The sequence below is a fragment of the Chiloscyllium punctatum genome, chromosome 8, assembly GCF_047496795.1.
Source record: "Chiloscyllium punctatum isolate Juve2018m chromosome 8, sChiPun1.3, whole genome shotgun sequence".
Lineage (NCBI taxonomy): Eukaryota > Metazoa > Chordata > Chondrichthyes > Orectolobiformes > Hemiscylliidae > Chiloscyllium > Chiloscyllium punctatum.
The window spans coordinates 43872243-43898457 of record NC_092746.1 but is presented as its reverse complement, the minus strand read 5'-3'; the positions used below and the strand labels follow the sequence as shown (position 1 = coordinate 43898457).

At 41.5% G+C, this 26215-nt stretch overlaps 1 protein-coding gene across 1 annotated transcript in view; it reads right to left on the bottom strand.

Annotated features, from left to right (window-relative positions):
- The window catches only part of LOC140480501 (uncharacterized), a 233358-nt gene extending 220053 nt beyond the window's left edge, over window positions 1-13305 (bottom strand). Inside the window, exons 1-2 of the mRNA XM_072575443.1 lie at window positions 12443-13305; window positions 11779-12412 (exon numbers count right to left, since the gene is read on the bottom strand). Of these exons, the coding sequence (XP_072431544.1) occupies window positions 11779-12323 (545 nt within the window). The 5' untranslated portion in view covers window positions 12324-12412; window positions 12443-13305. The remainder of the gene's footprint in view (window positions 1-11778; window positions 12413-12442) is intronic.
- Between the last annotated feature and the right edge of the window lie 12910 nt (window positions 13306-26215).

The window sequence follows — 26215 nt, the reverse complement described above, 5'->3', positions numbered from 1 at the left end:
CAGGGAGAATGTGCAAACTCCACACAGACAGTTGCCTGAGGTGGGAATTGAACCCAGGTCTCTGGTGCTGAGGGCAGCAGTGCTAACCACTGTGCCACCCTGGTTGAGTTTTATATCTAGTTCCTAAGGGAAAAGAATGGGTCTAAGAATGAAACTATATTACACTAGGAAAAAGCGAGGACTGCAGATGCTGGAGACCAGAGTCGAAGAGTGTGGTGCTGGAAAAGCACAGCCAGTCAGGCAGCATCCGAGGAGCAGGAGAATTGATGTTTCGAGCGTAAGATTTTCATCAGGAATGAGGTGTGGCCCAAGGGGGCTGAGAGATAAATGGGAGGGGAGTGGGGCTGGGGGGAAGGTAGCTGTGAATATGATAGGTAGATGAAGGTTGGGGCGAAGGTGTTAGATTGGAGAGGAGGGTGAAGTGGATAGTTGGGAAGGAAGATGGATAGGTAGGATAGTTCAAGAGGGCAGTCCTTCCACATCTGACAGAGATTTGCCTGTACTTCCACTCACATCACCTACTGTTTCTGTTGCTGTTGATGTGATCTCTTCTGCATTGGGGAGACAGGATGCCAACTTGCAAAATGTCTCAGAAAATGTCTCTGTGACACATGCACTAAACAATCCACTAGCCTGTGGCTAAACACTTTAAATCCCCCTCCTAATCCGCCAAGGACATGCAAGTCCCAGGCCTCCTCTGCCACCAAACTCTCGCCGCCTGACACCTGGAGGAAGAACGCCTCAACTTCTGCCTTGGAACTCTCCAACCACATGTGATCAATGTGGATTTCTCCAGTTTCCCCATTTCCCCTCACCCCACCTTATCCCAGATACAACCTTCCAACTTGGCACTGCCCTCTTGAACTGTCCTAACTGTCCATCTTCCTTCCCGACTATCCACTCCACCCTCCTCTCCGACCTATCACCTTCACTCCCACCTTCACCTACCTATCACATTCCCAGTTACCTTTCCCCCAGCCCCAAACCCCCTCCCATTTATCTCTCAGTCCCTTGTGACACCTTCACCCCCCTCCCCCCCCCACCATTTCTGAGGAAGAGCTCATGCTCGAAACGTCGATTCTCCAACTCCTTGGATGCTGCCTGACCTGCTGTGCTTTTCCAGCACCACACTCTTCGTCTTTTGTACTGTCTCACAACTTAAAAAGAGCAACCATGTGGACATGAAAACTGAACTGAACTGGGATGTTAAGTTAGGGGAGAGATGAGCTAAGAAGGTGAATGGTGAACATTTAAAGGGATATTTTAGAATACTCGGAATAAATATATTCCTACAATAAAGAAAGCCCCAAACAGGAAACCCACCATACATAGTTGTCTAAACAAAGTTAGGGAAACCATGAAATTAGAGGAGAAAACATATAATTGCATAAAGAGGAGTGCTAGGTCAGATGCAGAGAATGACTTAAAGAGTAATTGAGCATGAGAGGAACTTCATATCTTAGGAAACAGGTTAGGCCATTTCAGACTGAAATAAGGGGATGGTTCTCACTCAAAGGGTCATGGACCTGAGGAATTCTCTGCTGCAAACGACAGTGGAGGCCAAGACACTGAATATATTTAAGAAAGAAATGGATATAGTTCTAAAAGCCAAAGGTGGTGAGATGCATGGGGAAAGAGTAAGTGTATGATGTTGAAATAGAGCATTGGCTCTGATCATGTTGAACGGTGGAGCAAACTGGCTGGGTTGATTGACCTAACCCGGCACCTATTTTCTATGCCTGTTTCGTACAAGCAGGAACGAAATGCCATAACTTACTTTTTCAGCCTGAACTGGCCATTGTAATTTTGAATTCTAATTTAATTCACCCCATCCACTCTGTTTCCCAATCCTGGAGTGATCATTGGATTCAGCCCTCTATTTCGGTTGCAAAGACTCTGACCTGTAAATATCTGAAAATATAAAGAAAAAGCGAGCAGAGCAGCTCCCTGCTGGTCTATAACAACTTTCATCCTGCAGGTAAACAGACTGAACAGATGGTAATATTCACCCCACACACCCAGCATCCTGAGCCTTCTCACTGTGCAGCATGTGGTGGTACAGTGGCATATTCAATATCGCATCTGTCAATCCAACCAACTCGGAAACACACTCAGCTGCATAAAGTGGTTGTCAGCTTTCCAACCTTTTCAAATTACATATGAAAGGACATTTTAAAAAATTAAATGGGTTAAATCTGTATCCAATTGCATCAGTCCTTAGCACAAAAACATCTCTGGAAAAAAAAATCTCATACAAAGAGGCCACGAAAATAATGAGTGTACGAAATGGGCAACGTCCCATTGAGCATTGCAGAATGCTTTTCTGCAAGCATATTATTGGTACTGTATAGAGGACGTTTTTCTGAAGCTGAGAACATTGCATCAGGTTTGGATGTTTTCTATATTGAGACAAGTATGAGACAGCTTGAACAGTACAAAACATATATCTTCACCATCACCCAATGAATGTAACCCAGTCATTTTATCTTTAGGGACGGGGAAGCTTCGAGAAACAGTTATTCAGGATACAATTAGTAGTAACACAGAAATGATGAGTTGTTTGGGAAGAGCCAGTATGGATTTCTGAAGGGGAAACCATGTTTGACTAACTTGCTGAAGTTTTTGTTAAAGAAGTAACAAAGGCTTGATGAGGATAATTCTGTTGATACGGTACACTTGGGCTTTCAAAAGACATTTTGTTAAGTATTGTGAATACTTTATGGTACTGTACTGTAGGAAAGATGTGAACACATTGGAGAGAGTGCAAAAGTGATTCTCAAAACTGGTTATAGGGATGAGATTCTTTTAGGAATAAGGAATCAGATTTTATTGTCACATGTACTCAAGCACAGGGATACAGAAGTGCACTGAAAAATGTACAAAGTCACTGTGCCCAGTGCCATATTACTTACAAATGCCCGTAGATATAAAATCTTAGGTATAAAACAAGAAAATAAAGAAATAAAGTTAGAAGTTCAAAATTATATTCCTTCTTAAATGCTAAGCCATGGGCCAGGTAGAGTCCAATACCAGCAGAATGCATTTGCTCCGGGTGAGGGTCTACCTGTGTTGGGCCCACTTTCCACTGGGCTCCATCTCCTCCTCAATTGGCTCATTTCTCATTGCAATCCTCTGTGCTGGATTTGCTCTCCTCTACCACAATTAAAGTAAAAAGTAAGTAAACAAGAACAAAAAAACAGACAGAAAAAGAGAATAAACAAAAAGCCAGTGGAACAGACGTGTCCTGAGCTCAGGAATCCTCTCTACTTTAGTTGTCACAATGATGCCCGAAACGTCGATTCTCCTGCTCCTTGGATGCTGCCTGACCTGCTGCGCTTTTCCAGCAACACATTTTCACAACTAAAGTCATAACTTACAACTTTAGTGTGAAATTAGATTGGAGAGATTGGGACTGTTCTCAATGGAGAGAAGAAGGCTAAGAGGAGATCCGATTTCAAAGGTTTTTGAAACCATGATATGTCTGGATAGAGTAGACAGGGAGGAACAGTCACCCGTCATAAAGGTATCAATAACATGAGGGCACAAATTTATAAAGCGAAGCTGTGAGTGTCTCAAGAAAAACATTTTTTTTGCCAAGACTAATCACAGAATGAAGTTGAGCTCAAGTGGGTCTGACAGAATCTATGGAGAGAAACAGAGTTAATGTTTCGAGTCCAAAGACCTGTCGAGTGAGATTTTACAAAACACTTCAGACTCTGTATTAACCTTATCCATTAACAGTGCCTATCTTTTGGGTCTTCATTTACCACAATATTTCAGCAGCAGTCAGTCAATCTCCTCAATGACTCACTTACGCAAGAACACAAAAAATAAGATTATGAATGTACCATATAGCCTGCCAAGCCTGCTTCACCATTCAATGCAATCATAACTGATATTGGGCTTCAATTCCATTATTCCATTAGCTCCCATATCATCAAATCCCTAAGACACTAAAAATCTGAATACTTTATAAGCTGGCATTTATAATGATAAAGTATCCACAACTCTTTGTGATGGAAATTCCATAGATTCTCATCCATTGGAGTGAGGATATTTATGCTCATCTTAGTCCTACATAATTGGATCTCTAACCCTGAGGCCGCGTCTCTGTGTTTTAGATTCCCCAACTAATGGAAATAGTCTCTCAGCACCCACCCTATCATGCACCTTCTGGATCTTGTATGTTTCAATAAGTCCATCCTGTATTTTTTAGAAATCACAGAGACAATAAAATATTCACCTTTGGTGTCCATAGCAAAACATTTACCCTGTCCCATGTTGATTGGTATTACTTCAACTTTGATCTGTTGTGTCCAAGTGATGTATACTTGACTCCTTCTGGCCTGGAACTGGAATAACCATAGAGTCAATCTGTATTTGAGTAATAGCTATTGGTTTTTATTCTCCCTTGTTAAAACCACACACTACTCCAGATCAAACTGAAGATCAAACATAACTGACGAGTAAAATTAGGCTTGGCCTGATCTTAAAAAAAGATTAAATTCTGGAATGAAATGTATCAGAACATGTGTTTGGATTGAAATGCAATCATGTATAAATGTCTTTTCTAGTCTTCTGCAGTGAAGTGAGTTCTACCACAACAAAGGCAAAGGATATGGAAAAAATAAGGTAAAATGAGCTAAGGTACAGACCACTGTGATTCATGTTAGTTCAGATCAATGGACCTCTAATTCTCTCCCCTTTATTCTTTACTTTGAGGACTGGAATGTAGATGTCAACTAAATCAATGTGTATTCTGTACCTCACAAATGGATGTTTCCACTTTGGAATCAAAAACAATGTCTTATCAGATAAGGGTTCATGTTCTGGGTATCAGGTTAATTCTTTAATTATATTGGCACAACTCAAACTATGCAAGCCCATAGCTCCCTGAAAATGGTGACACAAGTGGAAAAGGTGGTAAAGAAGGCATATGACACGCTTGCTTTCGTCAGTTGGGACACTGAGTCTAAAACGTAACAAGTCATGGTGCAGCTGTACAAGGCCACATTTGGAGTATTGGGTGCAGTTCTGGTCCCCATGCTATAGGAAGGATGTGGAACTTTAGAGAGTGCAAATGAGGTTTATAAGGATATTGTTGAGACAGTGCGTTGCTGGAAAAGCACAGCAGGTCAGGCAGCATCCGAGGAGCAGGAAAATTGACATTTTGGACGGGAGGCCTTCATCAGGAATGAGGTTGTTAGTGTTGGGGGTGGAGAGATAAATGGGAAGGGGGTGGGGCTGGGAGAAGGTAGTTAAGAGTGCAATAGGTGGATGAAGATGGGGTAAAGTTGAAAGGTCAGAGAGGACGATGGAGCGGATAGGTGGGAAGGAAGATTGACAGGTGGGACAGATCATGAGGGTGGTGCTGAGCTGAAAGGTTGGAACTGGGGTAAGGTGGGAGGAGGGGAAATGAGGAAACTGGTAAAGTTCACATTAATGCCCTAGGGTTGAAGGGTTCCGAGGTGGAAGATAAGGCGTTCTTTCTCCAGGCGTCAGGTGGCAAGGGAATGGTGATGGAGGAGGCCCAGGACCTGCATGTCCTTGGTAGAGTGGGAGGGAGAGTTGAAATGTTCAGCTACGGAGCAGTGGGGTTGGGTGGTGCGGGTGTCCCAGAGACATTCTCTGAAGCGCTCTGCGAGAAGGCGTCCAGTCTCCCCAATGTAGAGGAGACCGCATTGGGAGCAATGGATACAATAAATGACATGTGTGGAAGTACAGGTGTCACCTGCACTTCCACATGTCATTTATTGTCACCTGACTTCCACATGTCATTTAAGTGGTATGTATGCCTTCTGGAACAAAGTATCCAAGTAACTTTACCCCTCGTTGTTGCATGGTGACTGAAGTTCAGATTCACTCCTGCCTCCAAGGTATAATGCAAAGACATCTCTCAAAAGCATTTCCATACTATATTCTAGAGGTTCTGGAACAGCCCTACTCAAGTTGTTGCACTGCTGTAAGTTTAAAGTTGAGGTTAGTATCAGTATTTGAAAACAAGAATGATATCGAACAATGTTATAAAAGAGGCAGTAATGTATCAGACTGTTTAACACACCTCTCATAGCTCCCACTATCTGCATGAGAAAAACCCTATCAGGTAGCGTATAAACAGTGTACCGTGAATTGTTGTGCAAGTTCAATTTCACCCCTAATTAAGTCATAAATGGCTACTATAAAATGCCTGAAGAGGACTCGTTAACTTGTCTTTATTGTAAAGATCAGAATATCGAGGAGAAACAAGTGTCGAAAAAGCTTTGTCTTCCCAGACAAGGTCAGGCCTAAATGAGAACAAACAATCCCTTCTCCTTTGCTACAATAAATCAGACACTGATCACAAAAAACATAACAAGGCAGATCAGCTGGAGTTTACAGTGAATTGAATCCCTCCAGTGTGATAAGGGCAGAAGTAAACAAAACAAGTATGAGCATGAATATGTTGAATGAGTACAAATGTCAGAGGTCTACCTCATGAAACTATACAGCGCAAATACAACAGATGTCCAGACCAAAAATGCGATTCCAAAACAGAAATGCATGATTAAACACATTGTTCATTTCATGCTGAAAGCTTAAACTAGCAAATGAGTAGTTATGTTAATTAGGATAACCCTGCTGCAACAGTACTAGTTCAGAGATATTATCAAGTAGTCATTTAAAATAAACAAGCAACTTTATTATGTTCAGAACTAGCGCAGAATAGTTCCATAGGGACAATGATTAGAATAAGTATAGAATAAGTATAATTTAATCTTGAAGACGTAATCCCTAATATCTGATTAATGTGCTGATGGTCCAAAAATTTCAATCATGATCGGAAATCCTAATTCCATTCCACTTCAGACAAAAAAATGCAGATACATTCAAATGACCTCTGTTCTGAAAATTTGAGGACAGGAGTCCCTGAAACAGGGTAGACCTGTCTAAGAGTCCTTGGAGTTGGGAAGAGAACCATCATCAAAACCAGGTCAACTTTTGGAGCAGCAAGTGTGCAATGTCCAGTGATTTAAATGTGAAGCAGTGCAGCCAGGCGCTTTGACAGCAACTGTGAAATTACAAGTATGTAATGTAAGTGAAGGTAATCATAGGGATAGGACAGTAGGGTGCCAGTTGGTGAAGAAGGTGAAAGTTTCAGGTCAGGGGAAGGGAGTGTCAGGTCTGGGGTGTCAGGGAGGTCAGGGGTTGGAGGTAGTTGAGGGGTGTCAGCAGTTTGTCAGTTTAATAGTTACCCAGGGGTTGGAGTAGGTTTTCAATCCTCCAACTTTTCCTGGACAACAGTAATCTTGAGTGAGTGGGAACTCTCAGAATTATTTGAATTTGACAGCCTTTTTCAGACAATTCCAGGAAATTGCTCACTGGAATTTTCAATGTTCTGGGAAATTTCCTCAGAGTCTGCTACGTTAGGAATTCTATATAGCCTCAACACGCAACTTGAGTTGACTGTGCTTCAACAACATGTCACCATGAAAAGAAAATTAATATTCAAGACAAATGTCTCCAAAGTTTACAGTCATTTAAAGAACACCAAATCCAAGGGGATATAATCTTAAAAAGAGACCGAGGCTTTCAACGATGTTTGAAGCAATCCAATCAATTTTCCAAAGGAAATGAGAGAAAGGGCTTGTATGGTCATGGGGGTAGGGTATGGTTGTGGAATTGACTAAATTACATTACAGAGAGCCAGAAGGCACTCAACAGATGAAATGACATTGAGATTATGATGCCAAGAAAAGTTAGTATACCTATCTTCATGAAAGATAGGTAGAAATTTGGAACTCCTTTCCTTAAAACATAGTAAATTTTCAATCAAATAATAACTTTAAAACTGAGATCAATAGATGCTTGCTAGTCCAGTATTTGCAAGATATGAAGTCGAAAAGTGTGGCACTGAAAAAGCACAGCAGGTCAGGCAGCATCCGAGGAGCAGGAGAATCGACATTTCAGGCATAAGCGCTTCTTCAGGAATGAACCCATGTGGACAGTTGGCGTTAAGGTATAGATCAACCATAAGATTAGTGCATGGCAGAACAGGTTTAAGAAGTTCAATGGCCTACTCCAACTCCTACTTTCTGAACATGTATTGTCTATGTACACTTCATATTCAGTAAGGATATGCATACGGGACATGGGGATGAAATAACCTCCCCACAAGTATCAGTAGATAGCTCAAAAGAAAATCCATGCATGATCCAACAAACATTGTATCTGAATAAGATTTACAGCATTCACAAGATAAATAACACCTCTACAAGTAACCAACTGCTATGTAACCACTACACTCCACATTTTTCTGTTAGCCATTAATTCCAGCTATTTATTCCATCCAATGTCTTTGAAGTTAAACACCAAAATAGATAGGGAAAGAATTCATGCAGATAGAAGTGTTAAGCCTCTTTTGTACCCAATAAGTCCCAGAATACATCTGCAACCATAAATAATCATTGTTTACAAAACTGAGAAACTTTTACAGTGTACAACAGTCTTTGTATTCTCCAAGACATTTGAGACATTCACAGAGGCAAAGTTATTTGATTCAAGTCAGTAACTCCTTAGCCTTAATTATATTTGCAGTTGGTGGATGTTTGAACCTAGAATCTTCAGAGTGGAAAGCAAATGCAACTAACTAGTCAAGTTGACACCAGGTGTTTCAACCCAGCAGCTGAGAGAGCCACTGCTGACTATAAATTCAGAACCAACTTCTACTTGTCACATGAACCCTATCTGACAAGTGGTTGCAACCTCATGGCAAAGTTGTTGATGAACACAGTGACAAATGCAAATGAATGCTATTATTCATAGTCTGCAAGCAGCTTTATACATTGGATAAGGCAAACATTTTGCCACTGGCATAACATAATGAAATAAATTGTAAAGTGTTCAAAAACTGCTCCGAGGCTTCAAAGTACTACATTTTAACTACAAAGAATTAATTATTGAAGATTATATTGCAAAGCGATGTAATGTGCTGTGTGTAGCTTGTTAGCCAAGCACTGTCTAATTTCTAATCAGTAAGGTGCAACACACTCGAGACTATAAAAATTAAATACTTTAAACAAGTGCATCAATTCCACCCACCCATATCAATATGTACCCATAACTTATACGATAGCAACCACTATCCAATTTCACTAGTGAAACAAGGTCACAAAAACAATACAGTAGTCACAATAACAATACTAAATGACTGATAGCAATACCTTTAAACCTATTTGTTGCTTTGCTGATAATTCAACATAATATTTCCTCAAGGTTACTAAAATAAAATCACACTACATTTATGATATGTCCACCAAACAATCGATTTCTACATCCTATGTTTAGCTAAGAACAAGACCAAATAACTCAAGCTATTATCTCTAAAAAACTGCCACTGGAATACATTCAAATGATAACATAACTGATTTAATTATTCATTAATAATAAATATATGAATCCAGTTTGTATCACACATTTTCATTTCTACCTATCATTGTTACTGAATACCTGAATAAATCTCAATTTTTAAAGACATCCTTCCACACAGATGCAAGCATGAATAGAATAACAAGAGCCACTCAAAGACAAAGTTGCTATGACCTACTGGATAACAGGGTTCTTTTCCTAATTAGACAGACGACTCGTGGTGATTTAACCTGAAGGCCACCAAGAGGTTGAGTAGATGAGTCCTTCATGGTAACCTCAGCCAGTGCAGGAATCAAACACATGCTCTTTGTGTTGCTCTGCATCACATTCAGCAAACTGAGATAAGGAATACACCTCTATTCTTCCTATCCAAGTGCATAAGCTCACACTTTCCCACATTGTATTCCACCTGCCACTTCTTTGTCTATTCTCCTAGACTGTCCAAATCCTTTAGCAGCCTCCCAAATTCCTCAACACTACCTGTCCCTCCATCTACCTTTGTGTCATCTGCAAATTTAGCAAATATGCCCTCAGTTCCTTTGTCCAGAGTAGTAATGTATAACACAAATAGTTGTGATCCCAACACTAACCCCTACATAACTCCATTAATGACCAACTGCCATCCTGAAAGAGACCTCTTTATCCCTGTTGAGGGCTGAGGAGGCAATAGCCGAGCAGAATTATTGGTACACTATTAATCCAGAGATCCAGGTAATGTCCTGGGGACCTGGGTTCAAATCCTGCCATGACAGCTGGTGGAATTTGAATTCAACAAAAATCTGGATTTAACAGTCTTTGGATTATTGGAACCATCTGGTTCACTAATGTACTTAAGGGAAGGAAATTGCCATCTGGCCTACATGTGTCTCCAAACCCACAACAATTGTAATTGGTTCTTAAACTGCCATCTGGTCAATTAGGGATAGGCATTAAATTTCGGCCTAGCCAGCTACACCCTCAACCTGTGAATGAATTTTTACAACTCCCCACTTTTGCGTTCTGTCAGTCAGCCAATCCATGCCAGTACCTTGCACCTAATCTCATGCGCTTTTATCTTATTTAACAGTTTCCTGTGCAGCACCTTGTCAAGGCCATCTGGCAATCCAAATAATTTATATCCACTGGCTCTACTTTCTCCATTACCTGCTTTAAAAAATTCTAACAGACTTGGCAGGTATGACCACCCCTTGGCAAAGCCGTGTTGGCTCAGCCCAATTTTATCATGCACTTCCAAATACTCCATAATTTCATCCTTAATAATGGATTTTAAAATCTTAGCAATGACTGAGGTCAGGCTAACTGACTTTTTGCTGACTTCTACCTCCCTCCCTTCTTAAACAGGTGTGTTACATTAGCCAATTCCCAGCCTTCTGAGACCCTCCCTGACTTCAGTGATTCCTGAAAGATCACCACCAACAAGTCAACAATCTCCTCTACTTTCTCCTACAGAACCCTGGGGTGCAGTCCATTTGATCCAAGTGTATTATCCGCTTTCAGACCTTTCAGCTTCCCCTGCACTTTCGCCTTAGCGATGGCCTCTACACTCACCTCTCCCCCCCCCCCCTCAATTCTTCTAAAGGTTTGTTACTGATGTCTTCCACCAAAGAAGACAGAGGCTAGGTACTGTATCAGTTCCTCTACTGTTTCTTTGTTCCTCATTATAAGGGTAGCACAGTGGTTAGCACTGCTGCCTCACAGTGCTAGAGACCTGGGTTCAATTCCTACCTCAGGCAACTGCCTGTGTGGAGTTTGCACATTCTTCCTGTATCTGTGTGGGTTTGCTCCAGTTTCCTCCCACAGTCCAAAAATGTGCAGGTTATGTGAATTGGCCATGTTAAATTGCCTGCGGTGTAAGGGAATAGGTCAGAGTGGTTTGCTCTTTGGAGGGTTGTCATGGACTTATTGGCCCTGTTTCCGCACAAGTAATCCAATTAGTATTTGTACAGGGACACTAGCACTGTAGCACAGTACTGTCGCAGACAAGTTAATGTTTTCATTGTGTGTTTACACAGGGGAGGAGAGAGACACCACTCAGTGGGAAGTGTCTGGATGCTTCCTTCAGCCCCCAATCAATATCTAGCCCCCCCCCCCCCCCCCATATCCATCGCAGCCAATGCCTGGACCCTCCCCCAGAGTCAAGACCTTCCGATAGACACTGTGTGGACCTACCCTCCCTCAGCCCGATAGCCTTCTCCCTTTCTGAGCCAGTACCTGGGCCCTCTCTCTTTCAGCCCCAGCCCGGACCCACCCTCCCTCCACCTTCACCCGCCCCGGTCAGTATGTGTGTGTGTGTGTGGACATTCCCCCCCTCCTCCTCCTCCTCCTCCTCCTCCGGCCGGTGAGTGGCCCTCAAGGGCGAGGGGAGGGAGTTACCTTGCCTCCATGACGGGGATGAGCTGCTGCTTCATCCACCTGACGTCCCTGGGGGCCGAGTCATCGAAGGACATGAAGACCAGGTGGGTGTGAGGGGGGAGCCCGTCCACCAGGGCGACCAGAGACGCCGGCGAGCTCCAGAGACACTCCAGGAAGCCGGACTTGTTGGTGAACGCCTGGAAGATGAAGGAGCGGTCCGGCCGCTCCGGGACGGCCGGGTAGCTCAGCCTTCCGTCCAGGGTGTCCAGGCTGAAGGGAGGGGCGGCCATGCCGGGCATCAGGCCCAGGCGGCTGTCCGCTTCGTGCGGCGCCTCGGCCCCGGCCCCGGCCCCGGAGCCGAACTCCTCGGCGTTGACCCGGAGCATCGCGAGGCCGGAGTCGTGGCCGTACACCGTGTGCTCTTTAACCTTCCACAGCCTCTCGCAGCCGGGACAGTCCGCTGGCGGCCACCGGGCCCGGGACTCGCTCCCCGGGAGAGCCAGGCTCAGGAGGAGAAGCTGCAGCGGCCCCCAGGCCCCGGCCATGGCTCTGAGCCCCCGGGCCATCGCCACAGTCAGTCACCGAGTGTCGGCCTGAACTCGGTCACCTCACACTTCCCCTTTCTGAGGGGGAATCACCAGAAACCGTCTGACAGGTTTATTCTGCTCTCAGCGTCTCTCTATAGTTTTTTTTGGGGTAGTATCCGCCTATTTAACGGGCCGGTGAGTTACGGTACAAAATGATGTACAAGTTCTCAATGTTCCCGCCTTTTTTATCTTTTATCTGTTTGGTGTCAAGTTCAAGGAAACGTCTAAGAATTCGGATTTGCAGCCAGGCCAACTCCTTCCAGGCAACAGCAGCCGCCTTCTGAAGTAAGCCATGAGGACTGGGACCCAGCTCTGAATGTTCACCGACTGTACTTGGGAACGATTAAAAATAAATTACAGGAAATCTGAAGTGAAGGGGGCAATTCGGTCAACCTGTTGGGCAAGGTTTCTCAGGGCACTTCTTGTTAGTTGTTCTTCTCAAAAATTTCTTCAAGATGGTGCCAACATGGTAAGGTAGTTTTTGGGCTGGCCAGGGCCCATCTACTCCAGGCTGGCAGCATTGTTTTCTCTTTGTACTGTTGGTCTTTTTTTTCTTTTTCCTCCTCCTTCAAGTCCAGAGCGGTGTCAGCAGGGTGGTGGCTGCGGCATCAGCAGCATGGATCAGGATTCCTGGTAGTGGCAGTGTCTGGAGCCGGGACTCTTGGTGGCAATAGGCCCAGAGCCTGGATTCTTGGCAGTTGCAGTGCCTGGATTGGGGACTCCTAGTGGCAATAGGCCTGGAACCTGGATTCTTGGCAGTAGCGGTTCCTGGAACCTGGAGTATTGGTGGTATTGGCAAGGTGGCAGCAGAGCTGGGGTCTCCTGGGGCATTGCTGTTCCTGGAGTGGGACTTCTTGAGGGCCAGAACACCTTCCAGCCATCTAGCAGAAGCCATGGTTGAGATCCCAATTTCACCAAAAGATGAACTCTAAATTTATTTCTTTTTACCCTTGTAACTTAAAATGGCACTGGATTGTGGCAGCAAAACACTTTTCATTCAAACTTCAAGATATGTGACAATAAATGATTCATTCTTCATAAATCATCCATTCATTCAAGTTTGTATTGCTGACCGGGTTAGCATTGATTTCCTGTTCGAGTCTCTGGTGCTTGACCCAATGCTGTTAGGTCAGGATTTTCATGGCTTAGCCCAGAGCTGGTGATTTGTATATGAATTTGGTGACAGTGGTGATGTTCCCTCACATCTGCTGACCTTGTCATTTTGGATAAAGATTGTGGGTTTGCAGATTTTTTTTTATAAAACAGTTGTCACTTTGCTATTATTTTGTGCACCTGTAATGCAGAGCACACCGCGCAGCAGCCAGAGAGGGAATGAATATGTAAGGTGGTCAATAATGGTGTTCAAGTGTGCTAGTTTGGTCTGAATAGTGTAAAGTTTCTCAAGTGTTGTTTGGAGCTGCATTCATCCACACAGGTGATCCTAACTTGTATCATGTAGACAGACAGAGTCAGAAGATGAGCCTCTTGCTGCAGAATACTGATGCTCTGACCTGCTCCTGCAGCTCTCGCATTTATGTGGTCGGGCCAATTAAAATTCTGATCAGTGGGATTGCTATGGATGTGAAAATCACAAAATAAAAGCAAAATTCTGCAGATGCTGAAAATCTGAAATTAACAAAGATGCTTTAGAAACTCAGATCTGGCAGCATCTGTGGAGAGAGAAACAGTGACAAGATTTTGAGTCCAATGTTCTAAAGAATTCTTGGACTAGAAACTTTACCTGTTTCCCTACACAAATGCTGTCATAACTGCTAAGTTTCTTTAGTAATTTGTTATATAAAAATCACAGAATTGAGTTCTCCAGTTTCAAATAACTTCCCTTCACATCTACATCCAGCCCCTCCACTCCCCATCCCATTTACTGCACCCTACCATCAACAGGATTCATTCCTGCCATTGACCAACCAGATCATACCCTCTACCTGTCTTCACCTATACCCTCTTCAGCACTCTGCACCCGCTACCCCCTTTACCTGCAGCTCCCTCCACATCCACCCCCAGTCCTGAAGAAGGGTGACACCCAAAACGTCAATTTTTCTACCACCTGATGCTGCCTGGCTTGCTGTGTTCTTCCAGCATCTGCAGTTTTTTTGTCTCTAAGGTTCAGAAGAAAGCAGTTCATCGTATTGTGTATACACCTGCTCTTTGAATTAATATTTTGACTAGGTGCCATTCTCTTGCCTTATCCCATAATCCTGAATGTAATAAACATTAAATATCCTTTTCAATATCTCAATTGAATCTGTCTCCTCTGCGCACTCAGGCAGTGTGCTTCAAATCCTAACTATTCACATTGCGACAAAAGTATTTCTCACATCATGTTTTGTTTGTTTTGCAAATTACTTTTATCTGTGTCCTTTTCTGTGCCTTTTATTCTTTATCCTTTTGAGAGAGAACAATTTCTCCTTATCTACTCTATAGAGACCCCTCATGATTCTGAAAACTTAACTATTAAGTCTCATCTCAGCCTTCTCTCTAAGGAAAACAATTACAACTTTACAATATATCTTCATAACTGAATAGTTTCATGACTGAAGATACTTCCTATAAACTAAAAGTGCATCTGCAACTGGCAAATGCAGGTCCCCACTGATCCCTGAAATGTCAGATAGTTCTGCTGATGACTGGCAAGAGCCCATATAAAGTTAAAGGATTTGGCAATGTTCACTTCATTGATAATGTCCTTGCAATATAGTTTGTGCCATGAAGTTGTATAGAATCTTGGGCAATTTCTGAGTTTCTCTGTGAACTACAGTCACTGTGCAGGCTCTTAACAAAGTGCTACCTGTGTACTCTTATTGAATAGGCTGGTGTCTTACTGTTAAGGCCTCCGTATCTGCACGCAGGCCATTCAGCATATTGAGCTTCCTTTGTCATTTAATACGAGCAAACACTTGCATGTCTTTTATGTGTACCAGCCTATAACCATTTACTACATTGGCAATCAACTAATTATTAGCCTCTCTTTAATAAATTCAAAGACTGAGCTTTCAGAGTCCACTTGGGTAGAAAAAGATCCACCACTCTGTGTTTTTTAAAAACTCATCTTAAATGGCATCACTTTATTTTTCAGTCGGGCCCTCAGTTCATGATTCTTAACAAGAGATAACAACTGTCATGTTACTTTCAAGGATTTCTGGACATGAGCACCAAGCTAACCTATAGGTTTCAATGAAATCCCCTCTCATTCTTCAAACCTCTAGAAAATAACGAATTTAAATTCCTATTCACTGCTCTGGTCCCCTTCGTGTTCTTAAAAAGCTCCCAATATACATTTATTTCTGGGAATTCTATAAGCTTTTTCTTTTAATCTTGTACAATGCTTAATATCCTTTGACAGCCATGATTGATGGTTTTAAGTTCTTTGCACCTTGATTGTATAGTTATTGTAAGTCATGTAATAGTCTTTTTAAATATGACCCTTGAATGATGTATCTTTGATTGAAAGTCTTTGCAGTTGATTCATTCTTCTGGAAATCTCGGTGGATGAAGATCCCAAGCATTTTGTTTTTTTACAATACCTTGATTTCAGTGCATGACTCTGAAAAAAATAAATAATAAAGCATCACCCAGTAATGTGTCCAAAAGTTTAATCATATCAAATTGAGTAACTGATTTTAAAATGAGCAGAAATGCAGGAAGAGTTTATAATCTCAGTGGGTGAAAGTGACTATACTAATGAGTTGGACAATTTTAGGAGGACAGAAGATTGAGGAACCTCTGTCATGACCTGGGTTCTTGGGTAAGTATTTTGCATACAAATTTTAATAACGTTTCAGGCTGACAACCAGCATTGCACCATATTTGTGCTGTTATTTCAGTTCAGATTTCAAGACATTGCACAGTCCAAATTTGACAGAGAAAGATATAGGTTAGAAGTCAACAAGAGCTCAATATCTCTGCTTGGGCTGATGAGTAGCAAGTGAAAGTCATGCCACACAAATGTCAGGCAAACATCATCTCAGACAAAAGACAATGTAACCATTCAACAGCATTATCAACTCTGAATCCTTCATTATCAATATCCTGCACATTACCATTGATCTGAAGCTAATCTGGAGTAGAGTTAATTTTGGAGGTTTGTGATCACTGTTAATCCAATGTAGGTGGTTGACAATTTGTTGATTTTTGCTGAGGAATAGCATTTAGATAAAATACAATAGTTAATTAGAGAAGGTGTGCAACTGTGATAATTGTGGATGGTTTAGTGAAACCAAGGAACAAACATGCTGTTGGTGCAGAATGCATGGCTGTTGTCAAGTTGTGAAGGCTTCATCCTGTATAGCTAAAGTGTTAGGTGACTCATTGGTCTTCCTCCTCCTCTTTTGGTATGTCTTCCTTCTGGAGAAGACAGCTTTTTGACAAGGAAATGCTGCCTACAAAAGCCAGACAATGAGGACTGCTGTCTGCCCCTATGCACATTTCTAGGGGCCAGTAGTTTTCATACTGTCAATTCATTATCTGAATTCTTTTGACCAGTGATCATGGGGTAGCTACTCATGACATCGATGACTATTGTTTCTTTGCCACCTTAATTTAAAAGTTACGTTTTCATTCTTTCCAAGAAAAACATCTTTTATTTTCTAAATTACTGCACTTAGAATAATGTGGCAGGGTCAGAGAGTGTGGTGCTGGAAAAGTACAGCCAGTCAGGTAGCAACCTGATGGTGACCTTATGCTTGAAATGTCAACTCTCCTTCTCCTTGGATTCTGCCTGACTGGCTGTGATTTTCCAGCACCACACTTCGACTTTAACTTCCAGCACTTCCGGTCCTCACTTTTTTTCTTAGAATAATGTGGCACCTGGTATATATTTAGTTTGTACAAGGCTAGTTTCCACTGTATCAGAGTTAAATGATATGCTACACAGGAAATACTAAATATGGAATACAATATGTAAAGATCACAGTTTTAAAGGGTATCCTGATTTCCAAGCTAGCCATGTGAATACTGGGGCTACAAAAACAGATCGCTGGCTAGGAATTCTGTGGTGAGTAATTCCTCCTGTCTTGCCAGTACATGATCTACAAGGCACAAGTTAGGAGCTTAATGGAATAGTCTCCATGTGCCTGGATGAGTAGTTGCACCAATACCTGTAGGTTGATGCCATCCTGGACAAAGCTGTCTGTTTTAGTGGGTCTCCATTCACAACATTCAACATTCATTCTCTTCACATTAATGACAATGGTGTGTACCAGCTAAGAGTTTCAATGGAACAATTCACCAAGGCTTTTTTAACAGGACCTTCCAAACCAAGGATCTTTAATGTCTGGAAGGACGAGGACAGCAGCTACATGGGAACAGTACCACCTACACTTTCACCTTGAAGTCATACACTCTCCTGACTTGTAATTATATCCTTGGTCGTTCACTGTCATCAGGTCAAAATCCTGGAACTACCTAATGGCGCGTGCACATGAAATCCAAGGACTGTTGTGGTTCAAGAAGGTAACTCTCACTGTGTTTAGTGATCTTTCAAGCATTGTCAAATTAATGCTACCTCACCGGTGCTGCACACGCCATGAACAAATTTTTAAAAATCTGAAAAAAGACAAAATTTAAAATAAGATTTAATAGAAACTAAGGATGTAGTTTATATTTAAACTTAGTTTGAACAGAAACAGGACAGTGGAGAGTCTTAGAATATTTCCAAGTCCAGGAAGTTGCTTTAATGCTTGTCAGAGTACCATTTTAGTCAGAACCTGAAGTTGAATGCATCCTGATAGGCTCGAGGATTCACTTTGGATAAAGAGGATTCAGCTGCAAATTGTACTCACTTCAAGTATTGTTTTCCCTCTCAAGTTTCCACTTGAAATCATTTGCATAATTAATGTAAAATCTGACATCAACTAATGCAATCAGATTGTGTTTGAGAATTCAACATTTTTTAAAAGAACTTAAAGATGCTCAATACTTTTCAGAGTGGGAACTAGGTATTATTTCCTTAATATAATTGAAAATGGGTTTATCACAAAAATAAACATTTTTATTCATTGTTCAGTGCATCACCGTGAATAAACTGATTAAATAACTAGAAAATACTTTGAAAGCTACGCAGGATCATTGTCTAATTATATTGGTGTAACGGTTGTCAATTTCTTAGTAAATTAGAAGTGAAACATTATTCAGAGTATTTTTTTTGTCCATTGTGTCAGTCTACCTATGATAAAGCTTAGTTCTAAGAACTTCTTGTAAGGCTGCAAAACAGGCTCAATTAGCAGAAATTTTGCTGTGCCTACTTTCAGTATAAAATAGCGATCTACTGCAAAATGTGACATCTTTAATCTTGATAATATCATTAACAATATCACCTATGGGTATGATTAAAAACTGCAGGTACTTATAATAAAGAACAAGGAGCTGTGAAAGTTTCCATTGTGGCAATCTCTGTTGTGAGAGATTTCGGGTTAATATGACTTTTTTTGGAGGTGACAATGTGATGGGTTTTATATGGTTGAGACAAGTGGAGGAGGCAGTGGAGCAAAAGAAAAGGTTAGGAGAAGGGAAAGATTCAGAGGAACAATAGGCAAATGGAATGATAATAACTATGGAAAGAGATAAAACCATTTATCCTGAGTAGATATGTATGCTGGGTTTCTGCTTGCTAATAATCTGTTAGAGTTTTCAATTGACTATGGATCCTGTGGAAAGTCACTCACGAACATGTTGAAAATGGAAATTGATAGATTGCTGGAGAGTTATTTAACTGGCACAGGTTTGAATGGACAAAAGTGAGGACTGCAGATGCTGGAAACCAGAGTTTGAATCAGATTGGTGCTGGAAAAGCACAGCAGGTCAGGCAGCATCCGAGGAGCAGGAAAATCGGTGTTTCGGGCAAAAGCGCTTCCTCAGGAATAGAGGCAGGAAGCCTCCAGGGTGGAGAGATAAATGAGGAGTAGGGGTGGGGGGTTGCTGGGGAGAAGGTAGCAAAGATTTACAGTAGGTGAATGGGAGTGGGGATGGAGGTGATAGGTCAGAGAGGAGGGTGGAGGAAATAGTTGGGAAGGGAGATTGACAGGTAGGACAGGTCATGAGGACAGTGCTGAGCTGGAAGGTTGGGACTGGGGTAAGGTGGTGGGGAGGTGGGGGGGGGGGGGGGTTGGGAAGGGAAATGAGGAAACTAGTGAAGTCCACATTGATGCCCTGGAGTTGAAGTGTTCCGAGGCGGAATGGCCTATTTCCTATATGCTTTCATTTCACATATCATTTTTTGTTACAGTAAGTCAATTTTCAGGTTTTGCGCATTGTAAGTCAGAAATTCTGGTAACTTTCTAGCACTACTATTTTCCTCCCACCTTCTAAAAGAAAATAGAACCACAGAAAATAGGAACAGGAGTAAGCACATTTCAGTATGATTATGGCGGATTCTCTATCTCACTGCCATTCATCTGCTCTCTCTGCATAACCCTTCAGTTTCTTTCTATCCTAAATACAGTCAGTTCTGCTATAATACGGTAGTTCCTTTCTTGTGCAATCCCATTTTACAAGAAAATCGTGTATTAGTAACACCATTTAAATTAATGGAGCCAGAATCACATTATAACCAATACACTCTTTAAAGTATATAGAAACAGTTTCCCCAATTCATCAATAGTGTTATAGTGAATTCGCATAAACAAAATGCATGTTATGGCTGAATGATCTGTATTTAATTACTAGCTGATCTCCACCAACTTATACGGTACAGAATTCCACAGATTTGCTACATTCTGGGTGAAGAGATTCGTCCTTATCTTAGTCCTAAATGGTCTACCCCATATCCTGAGACCATGATTCCTGCTCTAGAACCATCAGCCAGGGTGCACGTCAGTCTGCATCCAGTCTATCCAACCTGATCAGAATTTTATATATGTTACAATGATGCCTCCACTTTATTCATTTGTGGGATGTGGGCAATGCTGCCTGACCAACATTTACCGCCTGTCTCTAGTTGCCCTTGAGAAGGTGGTGATTCTTGAACTGCTGCAGTCCATCTGTGCGGGTTGACACACAATGCCTTCAGGGAGGGAATTCCAGGATTTTGACCCAGCAACAGTGAAGGAACGGCAATATATTTTGAAGTCATTATGGTGAGTGGCTTGGAGAGGAACGTGAAGGTGGGGTGGTGTCCCCCTGCATCTGCTGCCTCGTCCTTCTAGACTGAAGTGGTTGTGAGTTGGAAGGTGCTATCTGGGGACCTTTGGTGAATTTCTGTAATGTGTCTTATAGGTAGTACACACTGCTGCTAGTGAGTGGTGGAGGGAATGGACACTTGTGGATATAGTGACAATCATGTGGACTGACTTGTCCTGGATGGTGTCAAGCTTCTTGAGTGTTGTTGGGGCAGCACTCATCCAGGCAAGTGGGGAAGTATTCCATCAAACTCTTGGCTTGTGCCTTGTAGGCTTTGGGGCATCAGGAGGTGTGTTAATTGCCACAGTATTCCTAGCCTCTGATCTGCAGTTGTAGCCGCAGTGTTTACGTGGTAAGTCCAGTTGAGCTTCTGGTCAATGATAATGCCCAGGATGTTGATAGTGGGGGATTCAATGATGGTAACACTATTGAATGTCAAGGAGCTGTTTAGATTGTCTCTTATTGGCGATGGTCATAGCCTGTTATTCGTGTGTTCCAAATGTTAGTTGCCACTTGTCAACCCAAGCCTGGTTATTGTCCAGATCTTGTTGCATTTGGACACATACTGCTTCAGTATCTGAGAAGTTGTGTTTAGTGCTGAATATTGTGCGATCATCAGCAAACATGCCCACTTCTGACCTTATGTTGGAAGGAAAGTCATTGATGAATCATCTGAAGATGATTGGGCCTAGGGCACTATCCTATGACAGCTTTATCATTTCTTGGGTAACAAAACCAAAATTGAACGCAATAGTCCAGGTGTGATCTCATTAAAACCCTGCACATTCCCTTGTGTACCATTTGTGACGGCATAAAGGCCAGCATACCATTTACCTTCCTAACCTTTGGCTGTGTTTGCACTCAGCGACTAGTGTGCGAAGATATCCAGGTCCCCTTTGGGTAATGTTGATGTGCAATCTGTATGTATTCGAGTAACGCTCTGCCATTCATTTTGTTTTCGACCAAAACAGGTAACTTCGCACTTATCCATGTTATACTGTATCTTCCACATATTTGCCTCACTCACTCAATTGTCTATGCTTTGTAGCGACTTTACTTCCTCGTGTAACTAAATTCTTCTAGATTTGTGTTGTCAGAAAACTTGGAAATTTCTCATTTAATGGCCTCATTCAAACTGTTGATACGTATTGTGACTAGCTCTGGCCCAAGCACTGATCCCTGCAATATTCCTTCCTCTTGCTATTCAACAAGGCAGCAAACTAAGACGGTCGAGTCAGACGGCCCCTGCTCACCAGTTCCTTTTTCTTTATATTCCTCTTCGCGGAAGTTTTTTTTTTAATTTCAACGACACCCACCCCGAACGTTTAACTTCTTAAACTCCTCTATCCTACCTGGAGAATGGAGGTAAGATGAAGGGGTATGAGTCATGGCCGGAGCGGCAGCAGAGTGAAAGCGGACCAAGTCCCGCAGCGGGGAGCAAAACAAGTCGTAGCAGAGTGAGTTGCAGGTCAATTCCCAGAGCGGTAGCAGAGTGAGCGCAGGGTGAGTCCCGGACTGGAGCAGAGCAAGTGCAGGCCGAGTCATGGAGCAGTAGCAGAGCGAGCACGAGCCGAGTAGGGAGCAGAGAGAGCCGAGGACAGAGCCCAGAGCATCAGGAGAGTGAATACGGGCCAAAGGCTGGAGTGGGAGCAGACTGAATCCTGGATGGAGGCCAACGTGTGGAAGCACCGGTGGCCTCATGTTCTGAAGCCCTGGCGGGTACGGGCTGATTAGAAAAGGACTATAATTTGAGTATTTTAAAGACATTTTTTGTTTTTATTCTGGACTTTTAAACTGTGTTCCCCCGCGAATCTACTTTTTACTATTCAAATTCTTTGACAACACTTAAAAGTATCTGTACCTAGGTATCCTACCCTGTACCTAAGATGGAGCTGAAAGGCAACATTACAAACTTTTCACTGCACTTATTTGAGCGCACGTGACAATAAAGGCTGTTCTAAATCTAATTCTAATGCCATTTGTCAGTACCTTCCACCCTGAAAATGACCTACTTGTTCCTACTCTCTACTAATTCTCAGTCCATGCCAGTAGATTACCCCCAATCCCATGTGCTTTAATTTTGCAAATCAGTCTCTTATGTTGGACTTCAAAAGCTTTCTGAAAATCTATATACACCATGCCAACTTGCTGTCTATTATCTATTCTGCTGCGTACTTCCTCAAAACAAAACCTCCAGTAGATTTTCAACAAAAATAGTCATGCATTATAACCAGCTGGATACAGACATCCTGCAAAACTAAGTTCAAACAAAGATCATAGAATCACAAATATGAACAAAAGTATCAATTAAAGCTTTTAGGAGAGGCTGATACCTGCAAGAACTTGTGAAGGCATCAAAGAGTGCAAACAATAATTCAGTCAAATTAAAACAACAAAACAATAATATTGTGAAATATTTCTTGATTTTATTTTGTTTAAATCTTTATTTTATACTTGCAAATTTCAGTTATAGGGGAAATAGCAGGTGTTTAACAATTCAGAGCATTTTGTTGTAAGTCAGCTGTCATTGTTTAATTGTAGGCTGAAATGCTCACTACAACATTTCAGCTTTGATGTGTCATAAGTGTAACATTTTTAAACTGAAAGGCCCATCAAGGCATAATGCTTACAATAAGCCCAAAATATATTTTAGTGGAGTGTGTGTTTCACATACTGAGTTCAATAGGAAAGTTCTGCATTCCAATATTTTTTTTTAAATTTAAAGATTAGTTTACATTTCAATGTCCAGTGTAGACCAGCAGGTTGCTTCCAGCCTTGGATAATTACTTGTATGTTTGCCACCTGATCTGCCTTTACTCCAACTTATTACAATGTAACTTGTCTACTTTGCTATTTTAAAGACAAAGTGTACAATTTTTCAGCATTTGGAGTATGCCTGCATAGGGATGATGTGCAACTTAAGGTTTGCCTTTTGGAGGTTTGGTACAACAAAGTGACTTAAGACCATAAGACATAGGAGTGGAAGTAAGGCCATTCGGCCCATCGAGTCCACTTCGCCATTCAATCATGGCTGATGGGCATTTCAACACCACTTACCCGCATTCTCCCCGTAGCCCTTAATTCCTTGTGACATCAAGAATTTATCAATCTCTGCCTTGAAGACGTTTAGCGTCCCGGTCTCAACTGCACTCCGCGGCAATGAATTTCACAGGCCCACCACTCTCCGGCTGAAGAAATGTCTCCGCATTTCTGTTCTGAATTTACCCCCTCTAATTCTAAGGCTGTGTCCACGGGTCCTAGTCTCCTCACCTAACAGAAACAATTTCTTAGCGTCCACCCTTTTCAAGCCTTTGTACGTTTCTATTAGATCTCCCCTTAATCTTCTAAACTCCAATGAATACAATCCCAGGATCCTCAACCGTTCCACGTATGTTAGACCTACCATTCCAGGGATCATCCGTGTGAATCTCCGTTGGACACGCTCCAGTGCCAGTATGTTCTTCCTGAGCTATGGGGACCAAAACTGGACACAGTACTCCAAATGGGGTCTAATCAGAGCTTTATAAAGTCTCAGTAGCACAGCGGTGCTTTTATATTCCAACCCTCTTGAGATAAATGACAACATTGCATTCGCTTTCTTAATCACAGACTCAACCTGCATGTTTATCTTTTAGAGAATCCTCGACTAGCACTCCCAGATCCCTTTGTACTTTGTACTTAATTCTTGTTAAGCCATTTCAAAGGTCAAATGAAGATCAAGCACACTTCTGGAGTTTAGAGTAAAAGTTAGCCCTGATTGGGTAAAAGCGGCACATTTCATTTTATCAGCATTTTTCCTCAGAGATTTCCATATTTATATTTAAAATAGGAAACCTAATACAGCCTGAAACAACAGGCAGTCTCCAGGTTACCTATGGTTTCTGTTCTTGAGTATTCATAAATCAATTTATATGCATTTGGAGCACAATGGGAAACAATATAAAATAGCCATTCATAAATATGAGGAAACATTTATATCGGGTCTTTAATATTAATATGGATCTCGTTTGTATGTACAAGCATTCATAAGTTGGATGTTCATAAGTTGGGGACCACCTGCATAGCTGATGAGGTAATGTTTTGCTCGTAATTCATTCAAAATATTTCAAATATTGAACTATAATTTCAATCATAAAATGCAAGGGGCTCTGTGGCCTAGTTATTGGAAAGAAGGTGACAAATGGAGAATAATGTGGGCAAGTATGAAATTATCCACTTTGGAAAGAATGATGACTGCATGATTAATTAGAGTATGATCACTGTGATGTTTCACAGTAACATTGAATAATGTTCTATAGTATAGCTGGTTAACAGTAGCCATGCCAATTTGAAATAATACATCTTCAACTCCAGCATGAAATATCTGCTCATTGATGCCATTTATATTTGCAACTAGCTGCCCCATTACTACCAAAGTTTTACTTTTGCTCTTTTAAAAGAGTAATCCTTTGAAAGATTAATTCCTCCCATTGCTTGAATCATCCATGGATATTTTTAACATGTCAGCACAATGCCAATCTGAAAACCATTAGTGCTTGAAGAAAGAAATCAATGAATGAGCAATGTATAGGTTATCACCAGGTCACTTTCAATAGGAAAAGTACAGAAGAAATCCCGATAGTATTACACACAAAACTGGTAATCTCCAGAGAGACCACTTGACCTGGTCACGTTGGAACTGAATTATGAACATTGAAGAGAGAGTGAAGTAATATCCAAAACATGAACTTTCCATTGAAAAGTTCTCAAATATTCAGCTCATATACATTGCTCTGGCATTCTTAATTCATTATCTAAACATGGGCAGGTAAAATCTAATGTTATTTTAATAATAACAATTTTAATTGTTACATTGATGCACAATCAAGAAAATGTAATGGTTAGCAAGAAAGTGATATTGTCACTTTTTTTCAGAGTACAGGCTTTCTGAAGGCTAAGTAATAGAATAGCTATCCTGAGTATATGCAAACATTTGAGTGTTCCTAAATCACAGTGATTGCATTTATGTAGTGCTCTGTTGTATTAAAACATTTCAAAGCACTGCACACAAAAGAAACTATAATGGAACAATGGGTGATCTTTAACAAGGGTCTGTTTCCGGTTCAGGCTAGATACATTTGAGAAGAAGAAAAAAGGAATCAAAACCAGAGCATCTCAGGTGATGAGAGAAATAATTTGAAAGATGAAACAATAAAACAATGATGCACAAAGGGGAAACACTTAAACGTAACATATTTTGATAGGTTTTGACTTTAAAGCGGAAGCAAAACCAGTAAATAGAGAATGAGACCAGAATAGCAGTTAACCTGAGAAGTAATTCAAAAATCTTCAACCATGTAAGTAATAAACAGATTTTAAGAAGCATGCTAGGTCCTATTCAGACAACGAAGGTGCTTATGCTCAGAGGTGCAGTGAAAAGCAAGACTATTTCATATTTTGTATCAGTGTTTAGTAAGGAACAAGCACGAAAAGAGATTGGCATAGTTAAAGGCTACCAGCTTAACAGGCAGGTTAATGAAGGGAAATCCAATTGATATTGTTATGGATTTTTAAAAACTATTAACCAACTATGACATAAAAGGCTAATTAATAAATTCATGGCGATGGAGTGTTGGTTACAGTTTGGATAAGACATTGGTTTATGGTTAGTAATCAAGTTGTGGTTAGTGATTGTTTTTCAAAATAATCTTCCGGTCCAGAGTCCGCTCCGTGGAGCAGGATGAGACGTGCTCACATTT